Raw genomic sequence first — 23,067 nt, 5'->3', positions numbered from 1 at the left:
TGTGTACACCATCTATAACAACTAACCACCACACTATTATAAATATGCATTTATTTCGTGTTGAAAATGATATTTTAGGCCTTTCCCTAAACAACAAGATCTAAATATACAATTACATTAAAAATAAGGGAATTAAAATAACATACTAAGTTAGAGAATGGAAATGGATTGGAATGAACACTTGGATAGTCAACATAAAGGCAAAATTTGAAGAAAATTTGAGAGAAATTGAGAATAGGTATATGGGGAAAATAGCGATCGGATGGTCAATTAAATTGATTCGACCGTGATCGTGGTCATAGTTCTTTAATCACGGGCATATGTCCTCCGAGGTCACGGTTACACGGGCGGTGGTCATGGTAACTGAGACCAAAATTTAGGTCCCCTGCACTCCCTGTTCAGTCCAAACATGCCAAGTTCATGTGTTCCCTTTTTTAATTTCAATCGACACTCCTCATAGCCCTACTTTTTCATGGATTATGAATGAAAAAATGCAAAAATAAAATTTACTCTAACATATATAAATAAGAAGATACAACCACTTTTCATAGCTTGATGGGGTGTCTCCTATCAAGACCTTAGTTTACCTTCGTGGTACGATGCCTCTTCTATTTTCTTTTGTGCTTCCACTTAGAAGATTTGAATCTTCGTCCTAACTTTCATTCACTATGCAATGGGTAGAAGAGGGATAGAAGATTCAGATCTTCCAAGATAAATCTTGGAAGATGTGAGGAAGTGATGAGGGAGCTTTTATCTCTCTATTTTGAGGACTTGAACCTTTTACCTAATTTCATATCGAAATTTTTGTTTGGCTCCTTGGGAAAAGGTGAGGCATCAATAGGCCACTAGTTGTACATTGGAATTTAAGTTCCTTAGATATTGATGGTGGGGCTTCGATGTGCTCTTTTGAAATGTGAAATCCCAAAATGTAGGGATGGTACTCCTTCTCCTTACAATCCATCATTTGCCTAGGTCGATGGATGCTTATTACATCCTCTAAGTGCAAAGTTGAGAAGTGGTTTGAATAAGGTCTAACCCTTAATTCTGGAATTCCTCCTCCGTAGCACTTTTACCCAGAAATGAACTAGAGTCATCATAAGAGATGTACTTTGATTCTTCTTTTAACTCTAGTAACATTTATTTTATTTTGGCATCTTCAACAGCATGTTGTTAGGTTGGTTGGTAAATCACTGAGGATTCTTCGCTATCAAATTCATCATTATAACATGGTTTCTCTTCTTGATTAACCTCATCTTGGGGTATGGTCAAGGTAGTGGTATTTGTCAGATTTGTTTCCTTGCTTATTTCATCCATTATGATAATTTCCCCTCCAAATACCTCATTAGATTGATATATGTCTTGCACATTCTCCCCCTTGTAGTTACTTAATCCACAATATCTTGAAGTGTTTCTCCAACATTATTGGACCTAGTAAGTTGCTCTTCCTTCTTCTTATCATAAGACCTATAAAACTCAAAAGAAGAACTAGCATTTAGGTTAGCATAATAAAGGGAAGGGGTATTTGGGCAATCACTCCAATGTCCATCTAGACCACCACATAAAGAACAACTATACCCCCAATAGGATTTAGATGGCGGAGTCCTTTCTCTCTGGAGAGAATATCTATAATCTTTGGGGAAGTAGGGTCCATCACAATATAGACGTGTATCATCAAGATAGGACTTCCAGCTACCATAATCATAGTAGTGTCGAGATGCCATAGAGAAAACTATACCAAAATAAAAATCTACCTAACATAAGAAACAAAAAAAATTCACAAACAATTATTTACAGGTTCGAATTCAAGCAAGCAAGCTAGAATTTCAAACTAACTTAATATGTCAAATCGTTCCCCGACAATGGCGCTAATTTTTTATAACACTCAACTTACACATCAATTTAAGTGCAAGGCAGTTGTCGTCAATGTATTTACCCAACTTTGGAGTTGGGGTAGAATCCACGAGGAACAATGTGAGTGGCAAGTAAATTAGTTCAAAACAATGGATACTTGCTAAATCCAAACCTAAAATACAAGAAGATAAAATTGGGAGGTTTGGAAAATATCACAACTAATGTTTATTTTTGAGATTTTCTTGTAATAATTCGAGGCTACGAATAATCAGAGTCTAATTAATTAGGCACGGATCTTGGGATTATGCTTTCTAAGGGGCAACTTATGCATAGGCATATAATGACTTGATGCAGTTTCTAAACATTGATGATGAGGTAGGCTAGGTTAGGGATCCTTGAGGCAAGTTTCTCAATGAAACCTCAAGGGAATCACTCTTTGACCCTTTCGAGTACCTAATGAGTGATTCAATCAAAACCACCCAATACCTCAATTATACACCCTTATTTCTAGGATAATGCCTTAAATAAAGTCAATTTCACAATCACTTTTATGTCTAACATAGTGAAAACTAGTCAACTATGCTCATAAATTATCTATTATTGCCTTGGTTCCCAAATCCCTCTTCCACGGATGATGTGGGTTCCTAAAGTTCGCCCAAACCCCTCTTTCAAAAATGGTTTGCTCATCAAGATCTTGGAGTTTTTACTCACAAACCCATTTTGGATAATTAGGGCTTCCACCCATAAATCCCTATCAATTTACTCAAGCAATAGTAGAAACCAACATCACAAACTAGTACATGCACAAGTAAATCATATCTCACACATATTTGCACCCTACTTTAGCATAATCCCAAGATGATATCAGCTACTCATAGAAATAGTAGTCAAGATATACCCAATAACCTCTATTGATTAGATCTATGGAAAGCTAAGTGAATGTTACTTCAAACTTTGAATATCCACAAATCGTCAATGTAATCTAAGCCTTCATTAGAAGCCACTCCAATGTATTCTTTACCCAAAATTAATACAATATTTTCTTAACCAAGTAAAGGCTAAGATCTAGAACAATAGTCCAAAAATTAGAAATTTTAGAATATATCCATGATTAGGGTTTGAGTCTTCTTTTTGCCAAATTTAGGATCAGCTATGTTCATTTATATTTCTGCCCTTGGGCTGCATTTTTTGCTAAGCGACGATCACAAAGAATTCACCACACAAAGCCACACGGTCGTAGTTTGTTAACTTTCTTGACTGACCGCAGTGGCGGCCCTCAGACCGCGACAGCGGTAACTGAGGCTATATCTGCTCAAGGTCTTCACCTGCACTTCTTTACTTTCTTTTGATCCTTTTTAGCTCCAATCTGCATCTTTCAATATCATCAACTATGTTCCTACAAAATGTGAATATTAGTGCATTTAATCATAATAATGTCTCATTTATTCCTTTATAACATAGTAATGTGCATGAATGTGACTGCGAATGAGTGGTAAAATCACCACTCATCGCCGAACCTTTTTCTGGTCCCATGCACTTATTGCATGATATTCTTATGATGTTTTATGTCGTAATTGTTTTACATAGTTTTGTTGCCATGCACTTGTTTCTTGGCTTTGTTATGTTGTACTTTTTTGTTTTCTTTTTTGTGTATCATTTTGTCAGCTTGGGTTAATGTGATGAATGGAATATGATGAATGAAACTTCTTTATTTTGTTTAGTTATCTTCTTTTTTATGTCTATAATTTAATGAATAAACTAATAAATTAATATGAGAATTAAAATAAATATGCACTAACTCTTCAACTTTCATAGTTATAAATAAGGATGACACACAACTATTTAACTGACATCTAACAAATAATAACCAAAATAAATATTAAAAAATTAATTAGGACTTTTCAATTGCTTAAATAATAAATACTTAACCTATTGTAAATAACTCTTGACATTAGAGGTTCTTACTTATCTAATCCCCTATTTTTTGGTCATGCTGCTACACATACTAGGACACTTTCAACAGGAGGAGTTGAACCCATATGGCCCATGGGTGGATTAGAATGGCAAATCTACATATTACAGGTAAAGGTTTTAAATGTATGATAAACCTGGTCCTCTTTCCTGACATAATTATATATGTATATTTATATATATAAATATATGATTGTGTGTTTATGAATGGTTTTGTTTGGCTTAATAGATAGAATTATTTTACCCTTATCCTGATATCATGCTAGCATTCAGCCGCTAACCCATCTACTGGCAATTGTATACCCATGATATAAAGAAATCGGCCATTCTACTCCTACTACATAGTGATTGAATCGGGGTCAGCATTTGGACTTAAGTGGTGAGCTTCTATTCTTTTAGAAGGCTCCATTTCATGTTATGAATATTTATAGACACTTTGATTTTATTTTGAATATTGGTTTTGGCCATGGTTAGGGGTATGTCCTAACCAAATTTTTTTCTTCTCTTTGGTTAGAGGCTTTGTGATACTGCTATGGGTTTGAATGGGTGGGATCGGTATTGGTGTCAGCTTTAGTATTGTCATTTACACCAGTCGATTGGATTATTAGTTGTTTCATTGTATTTTATTTTGGTATTAATTATATTATATTTTGAAACTTATTTGGTTATGGCCTTTGAAATGGTTTGGTACGATTGGGCGATTGGTGTGGGACATAGTTGTGATCATATCCCAGAGTCTTCATGTGAGTTGTCACACTATCTTTTTATATGCTTAAAATTTAGCCAACTCAAGGCAGGCGGCTGGAGGTTGGGTTGGGTAACGGGGGTGGTCTCTAGTCCCGGTTTGACTTGAGACACCCATTATGACAAGGCTCCTTGTCAGGTTGGGTCAAGTTGGTATCAGAGCCTAGGTTCATGGTAATTGGGAGTCCATAAAGTCGTATCGACCACACTCATAAGGGAAAGGCTACAAGACATTTAGAAATGTTTCACTTTCTTGGTATTCTATTTTTAAGCTTGGAGTCTTAGTCCTAGAATCTTCTCTAATCCTTGTTTATTTTTTTTCAGATCATACCTCATAGATCTGAAACATAAAGAAATTCTTTTATCCCATTTGGCGATAATGCTGAAAGGGTGCATCCTACTTTTGGGGTTCATCTTCAATCTCATGGTCCTATTTTTGATAGTTCTGGAGTTCTACTAGTCACTAGTAGTCCTCCTCAAGGTGAGGTGACTAATGCGGAATTCCGTCAGTCTATTCATGTTATTGCTCAGATGGTCGCTGCTCAGGTTGAGTAGGGTACAATTGGTGTTTTTTCTACTGAGGCCACAAGGGTTGGCCAATTTATGAAGATGGGTCCTCTCACTTTTTATGGAGTGAAGGTGGAGGAGGATCCACAAGGCTTCTTAGATAAAATGGAAAGATATTTTAGGTGATATAAGCTACCAATATGGAGGTGATAAACTTTACAGCTTATCAGCTCAAAGATATTGCATATCAGTGGTATGAAGAGTGGGACAGGGATATAGGTGATGTGGAAGAATCAGTTTTGTGGGATACTTTTTCTAAAGACTTCTTAGATAGTTTCTTTCCCCAAGAGTTGAGGGAGTCAAAGATGGAGGAGTTTATGAATCTCAAGTAGGGGAGAATATTTGTCAAGTAATATGCCTTGAAGTTTCACCAATTGTCAAGGTATACTCCTGATTTAGTGGCTGACATACGGGCAAGAATAAGGAAGTTTTCTTTTGGGTTGAATTGAGATTTAATTTTAGAGAGCAACGCTGCCTTACTTATTAAAGATATGGACATCTCTAGGTTAACAGTTCATATGCAACAGGTAGAGAATGAGAAGAGAAAACAAGCATAGTTTAGAGATTGGTAGGGTAAGACGAGTAGGTTTTCTGACCAGGGAGGTACTCAGTCTCAATGTTGTTGGGATGGTGGCAAGTGACAAAAAAAGTAGGGGACCCTTCTATTCTGCTACTGCTCTTTACTAGTTAGGCGATAGGCATCATCAAGGTGGTGACAAATTTTGGACATAGGGTGCCCAATCTCAGGCAAGCAAAGATCAATCAGTTTTTTCATGACCTCCTTATTGGTTCTGTGGTCGTCTTTATCAGGGTAATTATGATAATAGAAGGGACAAATGCTTCAATAATTGCTAGGCAAGCCATCAGCTCAAGGATTTTCCAGTTAATAAGGTTTCTACGAGGGAGAATAAGATTCATGTGGCTTACTATTCTTCTCTTACATCTATAGGTGTTGTATCTACTTCTGTTACTACTCCTGGTTCTAGTGTTGGTCAGAACATGTTGTATGTTTTAACATCCCGACAAGAAGTCTAGGCATCATCTGATGTCATTACTAGTACGTTACAGCTTTTCTCTTCTGGCGTAAATTGTTTTCTTGATTCGGGGTCCACTCTCTCCTATGTGACTCTCTATGTGGCTAAATCTTTTGGTTTTAATCCAGAAGTTATTTTAGATCCTTTTCTATTTCTACCCCTTTAAGTGAATCGATTATTGCTAAAAGAGTCTATCGGGGGGTGTGGTATCTATTGATGGCAAGTAGACCTTGGTGGATCTATTTGAGTTGGGTATTATGGACTTTGATATCATTCTAGGTATGAATTGGTTGCACTCTTGTTATGTGCCCTTATATTGTCAGACCCATAGGGTTATCTTTAGGTTTCCTGGTGAGCCAGTTATAGAATGGGAGGGTGGTTCTTTAGCTCTTAGGGGGAGATTTATTTCTTATCTTAGAGCTCGGAGGTTAATCTCTTAAGATTGTCTTTGTCACATGGTCTGAGTTAAAGATTCTAACTCAAAAGGTCTTTCTTTTCAGACAGTTTCAGTGGTAAATGAGTTTCCAAAGGTCTTTCCGGATTATCATCCTAGTGTTCCCTAAGATAGGGAAATCGATTTTGGTATTGATCTAGTTTTGGACACTCATCTAATTTATATTCCTCCGTATAGAATGGCTCCGAATGAGTTGAGGAAACTGAAGGAGCAACTTAAGAATCTTCTGGATAAGGAGTTTATTCATCCTAGTGTAACTCCATGAGGTGCACCAGTGTTGTTTGTGCGCAAGAAGAATAGTGCTCTTTGGATATGCATTGACTATAGGTAGTTGAACAAGGTAACAATCAAGAATAAATATCCTCTTCTAAGAATAGATGATGTATTTGATCAGTTCTAAGGTGCCAAGTTTTTTTATAAGATAGATCTTCAGTCTGGGTGCCATCAGCTAAAGCTTAGGAAGGTGGATATCCCTAAGATGACTTTTCTTACTCGGTATGGTCACTTTGAGTTTTTGGTAATATTATTTGGGTTAACTAATGCTTCGGCTGCATTTATGGATTTAATGAATAGGGTTTTTCTTTAGATTTGGATCTCTTCCTTATTGTGTTTATTGATGATGTTCTGGTTTATTCGAAGAATGAGGTGGATCATGCTAATCACCTGTGTATAGTGTTGCAGACCTTAAAGGAACAACAATTGTATGCCAAGTTCTCTAAATGTGAGTTTTGGTCGAACGTTGTAACTCTCTTGGGTCGTATTATTTCTAGTGAGGAGATTATGGTGGATCCGCAAAAGGTTGATGTGGTAAAGAGTTGGACTAGATCCACGACTCCATTTGACATTCGGAGATTCTTGGGTTTAGCTGGGTATTATAGGTGGTTTGTGGAAAGTTTTTCATAAAAGCTGCTCCTTTGACTAAGTTGACTCAGAAGAAGGTCAAGTTTTCTTGGTCGGATGTTTGTGAAGGAAGTTTTGATAAATTGAAAGATAAGCTAACATCGATTCCAATTCTGACTTTGCCGAAAGGCAATGAAGGGTTAGTGGTTTATTGTGATGTATCTCGGGTAGGGCTTAGTTACGTGTTAATGCAGCATGGGAAGGTGATTCCCTATGCTTCCAAACAGTTCAAGACATATGAGAGGAACTATCCTACTCATGATTTGAAGTTGTTGTCGGTTGTGTTTGCTTTAAAAATATGGTGGCATTATTTGTATGGTGTTCACATGGATATCTTTTCTGATCATAAGTGTCTACAATAAGTATTCACTCAGAAGGAGCTTAATCTCAGGCAGAGGAGATGGCTTGAGCTTCTCAAGGACTACAATATAAGTCTTCATACCACCCAGGTAAAGCTAACGCGGTTGCTGATGCTCTTAGTAGGTTATCCATGGGGAGTTTGGCTCATGCGGAGGAAGAAAAGTGGGAATTAGTGAAGGATATTCTCCATTTGTCTAATCTTGGAGTTCGCCTCTTAGACTCCAAAGATGATGGTGTAATGGTACAAGAAGTGGTTTGATCGTCTCTTGGTGCAGAGATTAAGAAAAAGAAAGTTTTAGATCCTATCTTGATGAAAATCATTACAAGAAAAAGTTGTATTTATGACCAACATATTGGGATGAGCTGATAATCTCATCTCTAAAAGTATAGATATTGAGACAAGATTATATTTTGGTCCTTATTTATGTATTTTATTGTGAAGGTAGTAAATATGTCCTAAAAAAATTTAGTATGTGGTCCCAAATATTATACAATTTTTAGGCATGAGCGGGAAATTTTTTTTTTTTTTTTTTTTACCAAAAATTAAAGCGTCAAATCATATTCTAAAAAATTAAAACACGCTCCTTTTCTAAAAATTAGTCTAATCCCAAATTAAACCCTAGAGCAAATACTAATCACTCCTACTTTTCCAATTTCCACTGATCTGCTCTCCATGATCTCAACGAGAGTGAATTTTTGTCGCAGCTCTACCCTAAATTGAGGAATTCCAAGGTTTGCCTCACGTTCCAATCGATTAAGTTGCTGTTTTTATTACATAAGCTGCTGAATTTTTGCAGGAATATCAAATTTTTCCTTGTTTTCCAGTTTCCACTGATTAGCTCTGCCTAATCTCAACGAGAAAGTTTTTTTTTTCTCCCAGCTGTAACCTAAATCAAGGAATTCCAGGTAGTACTTGCAATGTGGAGAATCATTTTGAACATCGTAGAAGTTATTGTAATTAAAAAGGTATTCGTTGGTTCTTCCCTAAAGGAAACTCTTTTTTTTTAAAAATCTGTACTCTTTTCATCCATGCCCGTTGTCACATCTCTGATTGTGTTAACTTCCTCACCATGTGGATATTCCTCGAGAACTGTTTATTTAATTCCTACGTAATTCTATCATTGTAGACTTGTAATGCTCTACTGGTATATATTGATAAAAATTTTATGGGTTACGAATTATGAGATTGCTTCTTCTATCTTTCTGCCCAAAATATACATTTTCTACACCTACATCTTTCGACTGGATCAATTATTTAAGTGATTGCACATAGTATTCAAGGTCCAATAGTAGAGATAAGTTTCATTTTCTTTGAAAACATTTATGTTAGTATAGAAGTGAAAGTTATGGTTATTAGTTAGTACAAGAATAAAATTTACATGGCAAAAGAGAGGACTATTTTGGAGGAAGACTATTCTATCTATTTTTGGTGGATCGACTAATATCACCCTTTCTGTCATTCAAGAGACCCAAAAGTCAGCTGGACTTTTTATATTACCAACCCTCGAAAGTTGTTAGCTAGACTACTTTTTTGGGGTTAACTTCATCAACTATAAATTCTTGATAACTAGCAGATGAGTTTATTTTAGTTGTCTCTTTGGGTTAGAGGTAAGGTATGCGTATAATCTACCCTCCCCAGACCCCACTTTGTGAGACTACACTGGGTATGTTATTATTGTTGTTGTTCTCGTCACGTGATCTGATATTTTTTAACTTAAACATTTCTCTCCACGTCATAGAAGAAGAATTTCTTTCATCTAATAGAATAGAGAAAGGTATTATACTAAGTTGTGAAATGTTCAGCGACTGTATTTATTTGCAGATCCATTATGGGAGTCAATAAATTTGTCTTAAAGTCGTTCTTGTGCTGAACACTGTATCTTCATAGCTCCCTCCATCCTGTTTTAGAGACTTCTTGTTAGTTTGGTGCTTTTCATTGAGTTTTTTGAAGCTGGAAGGAGCAGTCATTAGCTGAACAACCCCCTACCTTTCTAGTCGAGGTTTGATGATTTGATCACTTAGTATTCCTGATTTTAATCTTGAGTGTGAGGTTGATATCAACTTATGCTACTATTGCTAATATATGTACTTTTATTCCATGTTGTGTTCTTGTATAAAACAATCTGTATGCTATCCATAGACATGCATTATAATATTGATTCTAGGAGTTATGTGGTCTCAAAGCATCTAGAACATATACGAATCTTTCTTCCTTAGTACCTTATCCCCCTAGTTGGCAAATTTTGTTATCTAGTTCATGAACCGGGTTACTGGTTGAGAGTTGAGTCTTGTCCTTTAAGCTGTGGCATAAGTTATGTTTCTTTTAAGGTTTTCCGTAATTTACCAAAGAAGTACACAATTTTTACTAGAAGCTTTTCATGTACTCTTTTCTCACTGTATGTTACTGGGTTGTTTTGCTAGTTTATCTTCAGTTTCTAGAGCAGATACTGAGTTGCAGCAGTATTTTGGTTTTACGTTCCACGGATGGAATGGGAGATTATCATTGCAATATCTAGATGTCTCTTCTTTCGGTGTTGCTATTTGAAAGAGGACATGATTTGCATGGTTTTTGACTATTTTATTTTGTTACATATGTAGAAACCTTTTATGAGTATATACTAACATCTTTGTAGCATTCATATGGTGAATGTTTTCAATCTTTGGCATCTATACCTTTGTTTTCATTTTTTTCCCTTTAATTTGATATCATGTTTTAATTTGACGCTTACTTGTGGCTAGCGTTATTACTATATTTTGCACACGGTACAAGTTTATATTGCATTTATGTATTGTGTTTGTTATATGGTGATTCGTTCTAAGCGGAGCGTCTATCGGGGAAAAGCCTCTCTACTTCAGATGAGGTAGTGGTATGGACTGCGTATGCTCTACCTTTCCCAAACACCACTAGGTGGGAATACACTGATTATGTTGTTGTATAGATTAGATGTTTAAATTTTGTTGGTCTGTGATGAATATATGTTTGTTTGGATAGTAAGTCGACAGTTTCAAAAAATGTCTAAATTTCACAAAAATAATATAGTTCTAATCTGAGGTGGAGGTAGTATTATCTTTAAAGTTTAATTATCTGATGTAGTAAGATATAATCATGTGATGGTAACATGTTATGTGAATATAATTATTTTTCTTATCTTTTATTTTTTCTAAATCTAATTTTTATGAATTCTCCAAGGTTATGGCACCTAGTAAGAAATGGATGCAACTTTCTCTTCATAATCGAACTGACAAAATCTACTTAGATGGGGCAAAAAAGTTTGTGAATTATGCTTTTCAGGGAAAAGAAGAAGAATGTGAAATACGGTGTTCGTGTTACAAGTGTTGTAATACATTAGGAACTCGTAAAATGATTGAGATGCATTTGAAAGTTCATGGAATAATTGAAAATTATACCTTTTGGTTTCACCATGGGGAACAGTTAGGTGAGCCACTATCAGACTCTAAAGATGAGGAAGAGGATGAGGATGAAGCAGATGATTTTGAGAGTGAAGATGAAGATGAAGTAGAAGAACTATTGAGAGATTTATATCCTAATTCCAAACGTGTAAGAGATACTCACACTGGTTTTGATGATAAACTTGAGGAGGATCCAAATGTTGATGCTGGAAAGTTTTATAGCCTTCTAGAGGATTTCAAGAAGCCATTGTATCAAAATTCAAAGACTTCAAAACTTTCATCGTTGATTAAATTGCTTCACATCAAAAGTATGGGTCATTGGAGCAATGAGTCATTTACCATGCTATTGAAAATGTTAAAAGAGGAGTTATTGCCTGATGGAGCTAATTTGCCAAATTCATATTATGAGGCAAAGAAGATAATTCGAGAGCTTGGGCTTTCTTACAACAACATTGATGCATGTATTAGATTGCATGTTATATTGGAAGGAGGATAGCTTACTTAATTCTTACAAAATTTGTGGTGCGTCTAGATGGAAAGTAGATGTACATAGTGGGGAGACAAAGAATAAAAAGGGTAAAAAAATTAGCCTCAAAAACTTTACGCTATTTTCCCTTAAAGTTTAGGCTTCAGGGGTTGTTTATGTCTACAAAGACAGCTTTACTAATGACATGGCATAAGGATGAAAGAACTGATGATGGAATAACGAGGTACCCAGCTGATTCAATGGCATGGAAGTTGTTTGATGAACTATATCCGTCATTTACAGGTGAGCCTCGTAACATTCGACTTGGACTTGCTAGTGACGGATTCCAACCATTCTGAAATTCCAAAACCTCATATAGCATTTGGCCCGTGGTTCTTATTCCTTATAATTTACCACCTTGGTTGTGTATGAAGCAGGAAAATTTTATTTTGCCAATTCTTATTCCTGGTCCAAGTAGTCACGGAGATTCAATTGACACATATCTTCAACCTCTACTAGAGGAATTGAATGAGTTGTGGGAAGATGGTATTGAAACCTTTGATGCATCAACTGAACAAAATTTTAAGTTGCATGTTTCTTTGTTATGGACTATCAATGACTTTCCAGTATATGGAAATTTATCTGGATGGAGTACAAAAGGAAAACTGGCATGTCCATCTTGTAATTAAGACAATTCTTTAATTTGATTGGTTAATTGTAAGAAGGAGTGCTTCATAGGTCATCGGTGTTACCTTTCTTTGAGTCACAGATGGAGGAATGACAAGAAGTCATTTGATGGTACAACAGAGAAAAGGCACCCACCAAAGATGCATTTTGGAATTGAGATACTTAATCAAGTGCAAGATCTTGAAGGCCTACCATTGACAAAGGATCCTAAGAAGAGGAGGAAGATATCACATAAAAATAGAAAGGATAAGATCTTGAAGGCCTACCATTGACAAAGGATCCTAAGAAGAGGAGGAAGATATCACATGAAAATAGAAAGGATAATTGGAACAAAAAGAGTATTTTTTTTAAACTTCCTTATTGGAAATATCTCTTGTTGCGACATAATTTAGATGTTATGCATATTGAAAAAAATATATGTGATAGTTTTTTGGGGACATTCATGAATGTCAAAGGAAATACCAAAGATATAATTAAAACTCGATTAGACTTGCAAGCAATGAACATTAGGACAGAATTGCACCCTATCCAAAGTGAGAATGAAGTCGAAGTTCCAACTGCATGCTACACATTGTCTCTTGAAGAAAAGCACAAATTATGTATTTTCTTGAAGAATTTAAAGGTCCCGGATGGATTTTCATCTAATATTTCTCAATGTGTGAACTTGAAAGAACACAAGATATCTAGTTTGAAAAGTCATGACTGTCATGTTCTTTTGCAGTATATACTCCCTCTTGCACTTCGTGGTATGTTGTCGAAAGAAGTGTGTGAACCTCTTATTGAGTTGTCTTTATTTTTTTGTGTTCTTGGATCAAAGGAATTGAGGATTGATGAGTTAAAACATATTAAAGAGCAAATTCCCATTACACTTTGCAAGTTAGAAAAGGTTTTCCCTCCATCTTTTTTTGATGTCATGGTTTACTTGCCTATTCATTTAGCTGGTGAAGCTAAGATTGCTGGGCTGTTCATTATCGGTGGATGTATCCTATCAAGCGGTGGTTATATTTTTTGAAATATCTCATTGGTAATAGGGCATGTCCAGAAGTTTCCATTGCAGAGGTCTACCTTGCAAATGAATGTATGTCCTTATGTTCAAGGTACCTGTATAGAATTGACACAAAATTCAATCGGCCAGAACAAAATTATGTTGGTGGTTTAAAGAATTCAAATGGAGGTTTATCTATATTTTGTCAACCTGGAAAAACTCTGGGAGCAAAAGATTCATGTGAGCTTGAAGCAAATGAATTGGAACAAGCACATATATATATTCTAAAGAATTGTGATGAAGTCTTACCATATCTCGAGTACGGAGGGTTCTTTTGTATCATCTTGTTTTCCCAATTTCCTTTAAGGTAATATTTTTTCTATATGACATTTATGGTTAACCTCAGTTTTGTAGAGAGTTTGCAAATATGGATATTGCTCAAGACTTGTTAGATGCAGAATGGGATCGAGAATTTATTAAATGGTTTAAAAATAGGGTGAGTAATATGAGCAACACATAAAAATTAGATTTGACTTCTTAATGTTGATTTACTCATTCTAAAGTATTAAATGTAATCTTATTTTTAGGTCGTACAATTGCATAAAGCAGATAATAATTGGCTCATGGAAGATCTTCTCTCACTTTCACGCGATCCTACCAAATGTTCAACACATTGTAATGGTTACATTGAAAATGGATATAGGTTTATGCAGAATATTATGATCGATCTTTAAGGACTCAAAATTGTGGTGTTGTTGTATCTAGCAAGAATGATTAAGATAATGAGATGTTTGATTACTATGGATTTTTAACAGATGTGATTGAATTACAATTTATCCCGGATAGAAAAGTAATTTTGTTTCGGTGTAATTGGTTTGATGTGCATGATAAAATAAAAGGAATAAAAAGAGGTGAGTATGACTATGTAAGTGTGAATCCAAGTAGATTTTTGAAAACAAATGAGCCTTTTGTTTTATTGGATCAAGCATCTCAAGTGTTTTATGCTAATGATAATTCCAACAAAGGCTGGCATATAGTGAGGAAGACTCAACCTCGTGATTCCTATGAGGTTGTGAAACAAATGGATGATGATGTAGATGACTTAGAAAGTCCTTCAGATGTTGTAGATGATTTAGAAAGTCCATCACAAAAGAAACGTAAAAGAACTAATGAGGTGAAGTATCTCATAAATTACTTACTACTAAAAATTTCTATTCTTTTAGCATTAAAAATTTAACTTATAATACTTTTTGTATAGATTTTGAGATTTTGTGAAGCATAGAGACTACGTTGACTGTATTCTTTAGTTCAATGGGTAAAAAGTTTTCTTACTATTTTTTTTACTTTTGGCTCTTTTTGCAGGTTCACTTTAAAGACTGACAATGAGGATGAATCAACTATCAAGAGTACTATGAGATATACTTTCTGCGCTCCTGGTGCAATTGGAAAGGGATGGGGACGAGGGATTAGATCTTTGATAACAAAAGGAAAAACTCTAACTAAGATTTCATTAAGTTCAGTTTATCAACCTAATGATCTAGTTAAGCAATACATCCAAGAAGCTGAAACAAGTAAGGTTTTTCTAATTTATTAGAGTTTTAAATTACATAAATAGCTTGTTCTTCTAACTTATTTTTTGGTTGTACTTAATTTCTTATGCTACAAAATATAATTCCTCAAGTATTAGTAATATGATTTTATTTCTCTAGTTGGTATTGTAAAGGGACAACCAGAAGGACTTACCAACTCTACCATGTATTCTAGTGAATTAATGGAAACGGTGGTGCGTGAGAACTTCGTGGTTCAGGAGAGTGAGTGTGTGCCAGTTGTTACTTCGTTACCTTTATCTCCTAGTGAGGTCACGTCGTACGTACAAGGAGTTGAAACAAGTAATTCTCTTAAACCAAGTATCTACTGAGGACTCTCTATTTGTAAAATACATAACAGCTACTGTAAAATGCATCCCGTGTTCTGTGAAGGCTGCGGCTACTACTCCCTGGCACATCCTACTTCTTGTCACTCCCTGTTTGACTAGTTGTAACAATTATGTCACCTATGGATGCGTCATAAGACTGAAAAGTGGCCCATCTTTAATAGATGTGCTACTTCACTATATCATCTGTATACACCAATTGGGAACCCTCCAGACCTATTGAAAAGTGGCTCATCTATAAATTACTTAAGCTACTTCACTGTGTCATCTGTATACAACAAGTGGAAAGCCTTCAGACCTATAACTTACTCGATATCACTACTGGTGTTGTTTTACCTGGTGTCACTGCTCGTGTTAACTTCCCCCGGTTGGTACTTTTTGTTTTGCCCACTTCAATGCAAGTAACTAACCCCATATCACTACTAATGTTACCTCTGTCTCCTAGTGAGGTCACGCCATACGTACAAGGAGTTGAAATAAGTAAGTCTCTCATACCAAGTGTCTACTAAGGACTCTATACTTGTGAAAGACATAACAGCTGCTGTAAAATGCCTGCCGTGTTCTGTGAAGGCTGCGGCTACTACTCCCTGGCACAGCCTAACTTTCCCCACTTGGTACCTTTTGTTTTTCCCATTTTAATGCAACTAACTTACCTAATATCACTACTAATGTTACGTCTGTCTCCTAGTGAGATCACTTCGTACGTACAAGAAGTTAAGTCTCTCAAACCAAGTGTCTACTAAGGACTCTCTATCTGTGAAAGACGTAGCAGCTACTATAAAATGCCTGTCGTGTTCTGTAAAGGCTACGGCTGCTACTCTTGTCACTCCCTGTTTGACTAGTTGTAATAGTTATCTCACCTGTGGCTCCATCATAAACCTGAAAAGTGGCTTGTCTATAAACTACTTAAGCTACTTCACTGTATCATCTGTATGCACCAATTGGGAAGCCTCCAGACCTATAACTTACCTGCTATCACTACTGACGTTGCCTTACCTGGTGTCACTGCTGGTGTTAACTTTCCCCAGCTAGTACCTTTTATTTTTCCCATTTTAATGCGAGTAACTAACCTGATATTACTACTAATGTTAACTCTACTAATGTTAACTCGGACATCTCTGATCTATGTACCAACCACATTAATGACTTCAAATACAGGGTAGAAAAGATCATTTTTAAGAGTGAAACTATATGGTCCTATTACTGCTGCCATATTAAACTTAAAATGTTAAGCTCATACAACTGTATATTTGTTATAGAAGGTTCTTTTGGGAAAGAAAGAGACAAAAGGAATTACAGGATCTACTATGTGTTCTGGTCAAGTAATGGGAAAAACGATGCGTAAGAACTCCATGGTTCGTGAGAACGAGTATATGCAAGTTGATACTCTATTTTCTCTATCAACTAATCAAGTTAAGCAACGAACCAAAGAGGCTGAAACAAGTAAGTTTTTTTTTTCAAGTCTGTTAAGTTTTAATGGAGTTCAGCGGTGCACTAAAGAGGTTGAAAAGTATGTTTTTTCAAATCTGTTGAGTATTTGTCCATATGCATCATATCATGCTCAGTTTAGGGGGTTCTAAAAAGTTTTTCCAAATCTTCTTAATATTTTCCCACTTTCATCACATCATACAAATGTTTTATTCTTGTTAGGGGTTTTTAAGGATAGTGTGGGATCTAATCAAGGAATGCGATCAATGGGTAATAATCCTCTGATTCTTGGGAAAGAGAACATGCAAACATATATTTCATTGTCTCTGTCTACTGAGAAAGTTATGAAACCCTCCCAAACTGTTGAAATAGGTAGGGTATTTAGACTCTATGTATTATTCAATTTATAGAATTGAATTTTATTATTATAGTTCTTACCAAATTATGCAGTTGATCCGATCATCTGTATACACCAATTGGGAACCCGCCAGACCTATTACTTACTCGATATCACTAAAAGTGGCTCGTCTATAAATTACTTAAGCTACTTCACTGTATCATCTGTATACACCAAGTGGGAAGCCTTCAGACCTATAACTTACTCGATTGCACTACTGGCGTTGGCTTACCTGGTGTCACTGCTGGTGTTAACTTTCCCCAGCTGGTACCTTTTGTTTTTCCCATTTCAATGTAAGTAACTAACCCTATATCACTACTAATGTTACCTTTGTCTCCTAGTTAGGTCACGTCGTACGTACAAGGAGTTGAAACAATTAAGTTTCTCAAACCAAGTGTCTACTAAGGTCTCTCTACCTATGAAAGACGTAACAGCTGCTGTAAAATGCCTGCCGTGTTCTGTGAAGGCTGCGGCTGCTACTCCCTGGCACAACCTAACTTTCCCCACCTGGTACCTTTTGTTTTTCCCATTTCAATGCAACTAACTTACCTAATATCACTACTAATGTTACGTCTGTCTCCTGGTCAAATCACGCCATTCATACAAGGAGTTAAGTAAGTCTCTCAAACCAAGTGTCTACTGAGGACTCTCTACCTGTGAAAGATATAACAGCTGCTGTAAAACTCCTACCGTGTTCTGTGAAGGCTGTGGCTGCTACTCTTGTCACTCCCTGTTTGACTAGTTGTAAAGTTATGTTACCTATGGCTGCATCGTAAACCTGAAAAGTGGCTTGTCTATAAATTACTTAAGCTACTTCACTGTATCATCTGTATGCACCAATGGGGAAGCCTCCAGACCTATAAGTTACTCGATATCACTGAAAAGTGGCTCGTCTATAATTTACTTAAGCTACTTCATTGCATCATCTGTATACACCATGTGGGAAGCCTTCAGACCTATAACTTACTCGATATCACTACTAGTGTTGGCTTACCTGGCGTCACTGCTGGTGTTAACTTTCCCCAGCTGGTACCTTTTGTTTTGCCCATTTCAATCAAGTAACTAACCCTATATCACTACTAATGTTACCTCTATCTCCTAGTGAGGTCACATCATACGTACAAGGAGTTGAAACAATTAAGTCTCTCAAACCAAGTGTCTACTGAGGAATCTCTACCTGTGAAAGACATAACAGCTGCTGTAAAATGCCTGCCGTGTTCTGTGAAGGCTGCGGCTGCTACTCCCTGGCACAACCTAACTTTCGCCACCTGGTACCTTTTGTTTTGCCCATTTCAATGCAACTAACCTAATATCACTAATAATATTACATCTGTCTCCTAGTGAGATCACACCGTACGTACAAGGAGTTAAGTCTCTCAGACCAAGTTTTTACTGAGGACTCTATACCTGTGAAAGACGTAACAGCTGCTGTAAAATGCCTGCCGTGTTCTTTGAAGGCTGCGGCTGCTACTCTTGTCACTCCCTGTTTGACTAGTTGTAATAGTTATGTTACCTATGGGTGCATCATAAACCTGAAAAGTGGCTTGTCTGTAAATTACTTAAGCTACTTCACTGTATCATCTGTATGCACTAATTGGGAAGCCTCTAGACCTATAACTTACCTGCTATCACTACTGGCGTTGGTTTACCTGGTGTTAACTTTCCCCAGCTGATAACTTTTATTTTTCCCATTTCAATGCAAGTAACTAACCTGATATTACTACTAATGTTAACTCGGACATCTCTGATCTCTGTACCAACCATATTAATGACTTTAAATGCAGGGTAGAAAAGATCATTTTTAGGAGTGAAACTATATGGTCCTATTACAACTGCCATAGTAAACTTAAAATGTTAAGCTCATATAACTGTATATTTGTTTTGGAAGGTTCTTTTGGTAAAGAGAGAGGAAAAGGACTTACAGGCTCTACCATGTGTTCTGGTCAAGTAATGGGAATAACGATGCGTAAGAACTCCATGGTTAGTGAGAACGAGTATATGCAAGTTGATACTCCATTTTCTCCATCAACTAATCAAGTTAAGCAACGAACCAAAGAGGATGAAACAAGTAAGTTTTTTTTCAAGTCTGTGTTAAGTTTTAATGGAGTTAAGCAGTGCACCAAAGAGTAACTGTAAATTACTTAAGCTAATTCACTGTATCATCTGTATGCACCAATTGGGAAGCCTCCAGACCTATAACTTACCTGCTATCACTACTGGCGTTGGCTTACCTGGTGTCACAGCTGGTGTTAACTTTCCCCAGCTGGTACCTTTTGATTTTCCCATTTCAATGCAAGTAACTAACCTGATATTACTACTAATGTTAACTCGGACATCTCTGATCTCTGTACCTACCACATTAATGACTTCACATCATACAAATATTTTATTATTGTTAGGGGTTTTTAAGAATAGTGTCGGATCTAATCAAGGAATGCGATCAATGGGTAATAATCCTCTGATTCTTGGGAAAGAGAACATGCAAACAAATATTTCATTGCCTCCGTCTACTAATATAGTTATGAAACCGTCCCAAACTGTTGAAATAGGTATGATATTTAGACTTTATGTATTATTAAATTTATAGAATTGAATTTTATTATAGTTCTTACCAAATTATGCAGCTGTAGGATCATCTAATCCTAAAAACGTAAAAATAGTTCGAGGGAGCAACAAGTGCAAGGAAGTTTCATCACTTGAAGTCGGTCAGAAGCTAAAAGTAACCTTTTACAATAATAGAACAGTTAGAAAAAATAGCAATCTATTTTTGAGACACTTGGGAAAAATAATTCGTGACAGTAACATGTGTCCATTGTCTGTATCATCCTGGAGTGATATTAAGAAGCAAAATTTGGATCACATGTGGGCAGCTATTAAGGTAACAAATGTAGTAGATAGTATGAATGGGCATTTGGACCTTTTTTTGGTTCGTTCTATCTGATGTTGTGTATTGATTATTGTAGGATAAATTTGAGAGTGACGATATGAATGATCATCGTGATCATATCTTTGGATGGATGAATGAGTTGTGGAACAAATGGAGAGGAGACTTGCATAGCAAGTATGTGAAAAATAAGTCAATGATACATGCCCTTAAATGTAAACCCCAGAGAGTAGAGAGTAGAGAAGAAGGACTGGGAGTGGTTAGTTAAGGAACATTTTTGTTCCGAAAGTTTTTAGGCATTCCATTTCGTAGAACTATATTAATTTCTTTATAATTGTGTATAGATTAGCTTCTTTTTTCTAAAAAAAATCAATGGTTCTGTTTATGTTGCTCTGTATTACCTGCTAGTTTTTCCCTATAAACTTTATTTGTTGATGCAATTTTAGAATTTGCATTTGAATAGATGCTAAGCTTATTATTTAAGAATAACACAAGCAAGAAGCAAAAGGAATACAGCAAACCGAGCTAATTTGACAATGCTTCATCATATTGGTAGCAAGCCTATTTGAGAGATAATGTAATAGCAGGTAGTATCAAAAATTATTTTCATAAGAAAATACTTATAAAGTATTATTTGACATGTTTTCTTTGATGTAAAGGGAGGGAAAGATGGCAATCCTCCAGATTTGGGGACTATTTTCTATGAGACTCGTAAGAAAGGCAACAAGCTTGTTGAACCTGAAGCAATTGAAAAACATGTGCGCTTGGTAAATTAAATTTGTAAATTACTTAAAATTATTATGGGTTCTGATTGAAAATGTCCTTTTATCTATCGTGTAGGCTCAGATCGAAGAAATTGTGAAAGCAGAGTCATCTCTACCTACCATAGAAATTGTTGAAAAATGTTGGGGACCTCAAAATCTTAGTCATGTAATTTGCTTTGGCGGTGGAGTAAAGGCAAAAGATATGAAAGAGGGCACTTCTTCAAAGACTGAATTACTGTCCGCTCTACATTCAACTTGAGAGGACAATAAATCCTTGATTGAGGAAAAAAAATCACTGAATGATCGTTTGTCAACCTTAGAAGATGAGATGGAAAAAATAAAAAAAATGCAAGAATTGTTTCTTGCTCAACAATCTCATATCCCTCATACAACCTCGCCTATTTCAACTGAATGACACTGGCTTATTTTGCTACCCAAGTAAGTATTTATTTTACTTGGTTATTATTTAACTACATTTTGTCAAGATTATACCTTGAACTTAGTTGGAGAATTATGTTACACTGTATTTACCTTTATTTTCATGTATAGAGTTGTTATAAGTGGACTTGGGTATGGGGATTGGGGTGTGGGGGGATTGAGTATTTCTTGGTGATGCTTGGATTATAAGTTAATGAGCTGCTTGACATAGTGTAATTTTTTAAACAAAGAAGATGTATGACTGAAAATGCGGATGTACAAGTCATGCTGCGAATAACAAAAGCGGACTGCTTCTTCTTGTGTGTCTATTCGAGAGATAATGTATAGTAGATCCATTATACCTGCTGCTTCTTGTGTGTCTACCTGCTGCGAGTACCAATAGTAGACCATTTTTTCTTGTGTGTTTACCTGCTACGAGTAACAACAGCAGACTGTTTCTTCTTGTGTATCTATTCGAGAGATAATGTATAGTAGAGCCATTATACCTACTGCTTCTTGTGTGTCTACCTACTACGAGTAACAATAGTAGACTGCTGCTTCTTGTGTGTCTACTTGCTGCAAGTAATAACGGCAGACTGCTGCTTCTTGTGTGTTTATTCAAGAGATAATATATAGTAGAGCCATTATATACCTGCTGTTTCTTGTGGGTTTTATTGAAACTGTTTTGCTGCTTCAATTTCTCTCTAGTAAAACATGTCTCTAAAAGGATTTAGTTTACTTTATTATAAGAAAAATATGTGGTGTAAGAAAGAGCTCCAGTTAAAGGTCTTTTCACCTTTAGTATACTTTATTTAAGAATATATGTGGTATAAGAAAACAACAAACTGCTTTCACCTTCCAGCAAGACCTTCACAAAATTTAAAATCTCAATATTTACCTACTTTATTCCACATGTATCAACTTGAATAGCATGTCATGCAGCTCTATCATGTTATGTTATTGTGCCAGAGTCCTTGTTGTGGTTGTTTAGCTTAAGGATTGACTTTTTAAAACTTTGTTCTGACAGATTTTTGAAGATTGAAATTACAAGAGAAGATGCAAGTTTAGAAGATGCACAAGCTTATTATTATTTTGCTAAGAGCGTTATGTAAAGCTTGACATCATATTCTAGCTCAGGATGTTAATTTGTTAAGTTTTTTTGTTTAAAAAATATTGAAACTATTGACAATATTCTAGCTCGGGATGTTAATTGGTTAAGTTTTTATTGTTTAGCAAATATTGAAATTATATTTATTATGCTTTGTCATTTTCAGTAATAATTTTATATTTAACAATGAAATATACACTTTTATGATATGGTGGTAAATTAGAGATACAAATATTGTTTGGTCTAAACGTTAATTTAGGATGAGTTAGTTGCTTGTCCCTAAAGGTTATCAAGGACGGGTTAGTTTCTCCTCTCTAAAGATTAATCAAGGAAGAGTTAATTGATTGTCCAGAAAGAGTAATTTAGGACAAGGTAGTTACTCATCCCAAAAAGGTTGTAGTGCCCATAAAATAACTACTTTTTTAAAATGAAAATCATCTATTTGTGATGACAAATACGGTCTCTAAAAGTGTTTTTGAGACTGTATATGTTATCGTCGCTAATGACATTTAACGACCAGTTAGAGAACCTCGTCGCAATTGACCTTTAGCGAAGGAGCCTATTAGGACGAGCCGCGACGAGCATTTTTCCATCCTAAAAGGTCATTTGAGATCAGAAATGAACTTTTAGGGACCAGCTTTCCTTTTCCTAAAGGCTGTTTTTCTTGTAGTGAAATCAAGAGTGACATTGGTGGGCACAAAGTAGT

At 35.8% G+C, this 23,067-nt stretch overlaps 1 protein-coding gene across 19 annotated transcripts; it reads left to right on the top strand.

The window, feature by feature from the left end:
• The first annotated feature begins 8,451 nt into the window (after positions 1-8,451).
• Positions 8,452-22,543, top strand: LOC107847476. Of its 19 annotated transcripts, none has more exons than XM_047398831.1 (13): positions 8,452-8,613; positions 8,762-8,847; positions 13,837-13,926; positions 14,018-14,105; positions 14,793-15,001; positions 19,077-19,256; positions 19,588-19,737; positions 19,813-20,066; positions 20,152-20,331; positions 20,536-20,659; positions 20,732-20,830; positions 20,913-21,274; positions 22,281-22,543. In XM_047398831.1, exons 4-10 carry the CDS (start codon positions 14,092-14,094, stop codon positions 20,599-20,601), a joined length of 1,053 nt encoding a protein of 350 aa, XP_047254787.1. In that variant the 5' UTR covers positions 8,452-8,613; positions 8,762-8,847; positions 13,837-13,926; positions 14,018-14,091; the 3' UTR covers positions 20,602-20,659; positions 20,732-20,830; positions 20,913-21,274; positions 22,281-22,543. The 19 variants fall into 19 exon arrangements, 17 of the variants coding, with proteins under 17 accessions (XP_047254787.1, XP_047254786.1, XP_047254789.1 ...); XM_047398830.1 differs by having other exon boundaries at positions 8,762-9,881; XM_047398833.1 differs by having other exon boundaries at positions 8,762-9,881; positions 14,018-14,604.
• The last annotated feature ends 524 nt before the right edge of the window (positions 22,544-23,067 follow it).

Source organism: Capsicum annuum, chromosome 11, assembly GCF_002878395.1.
Source record: "Capsicum annuum cultivar UCD-10X-F1 chromosome 11, UCD10Xv1.1, whole genome shotgun sequence".
In the NCBI taxonomy this organism is placed as follows: domain Eukaryota; kingdom Viridiplantae; phylum Streptophyta; class Magnoliopsida; order Solanales; family Solanaceae; genus Capsicum; species Capsicum annuum.
Note: the sequence above shows the minus strand (reverse complement) of the source record. Positions and strands in the feature narration are given on the sequence as shown.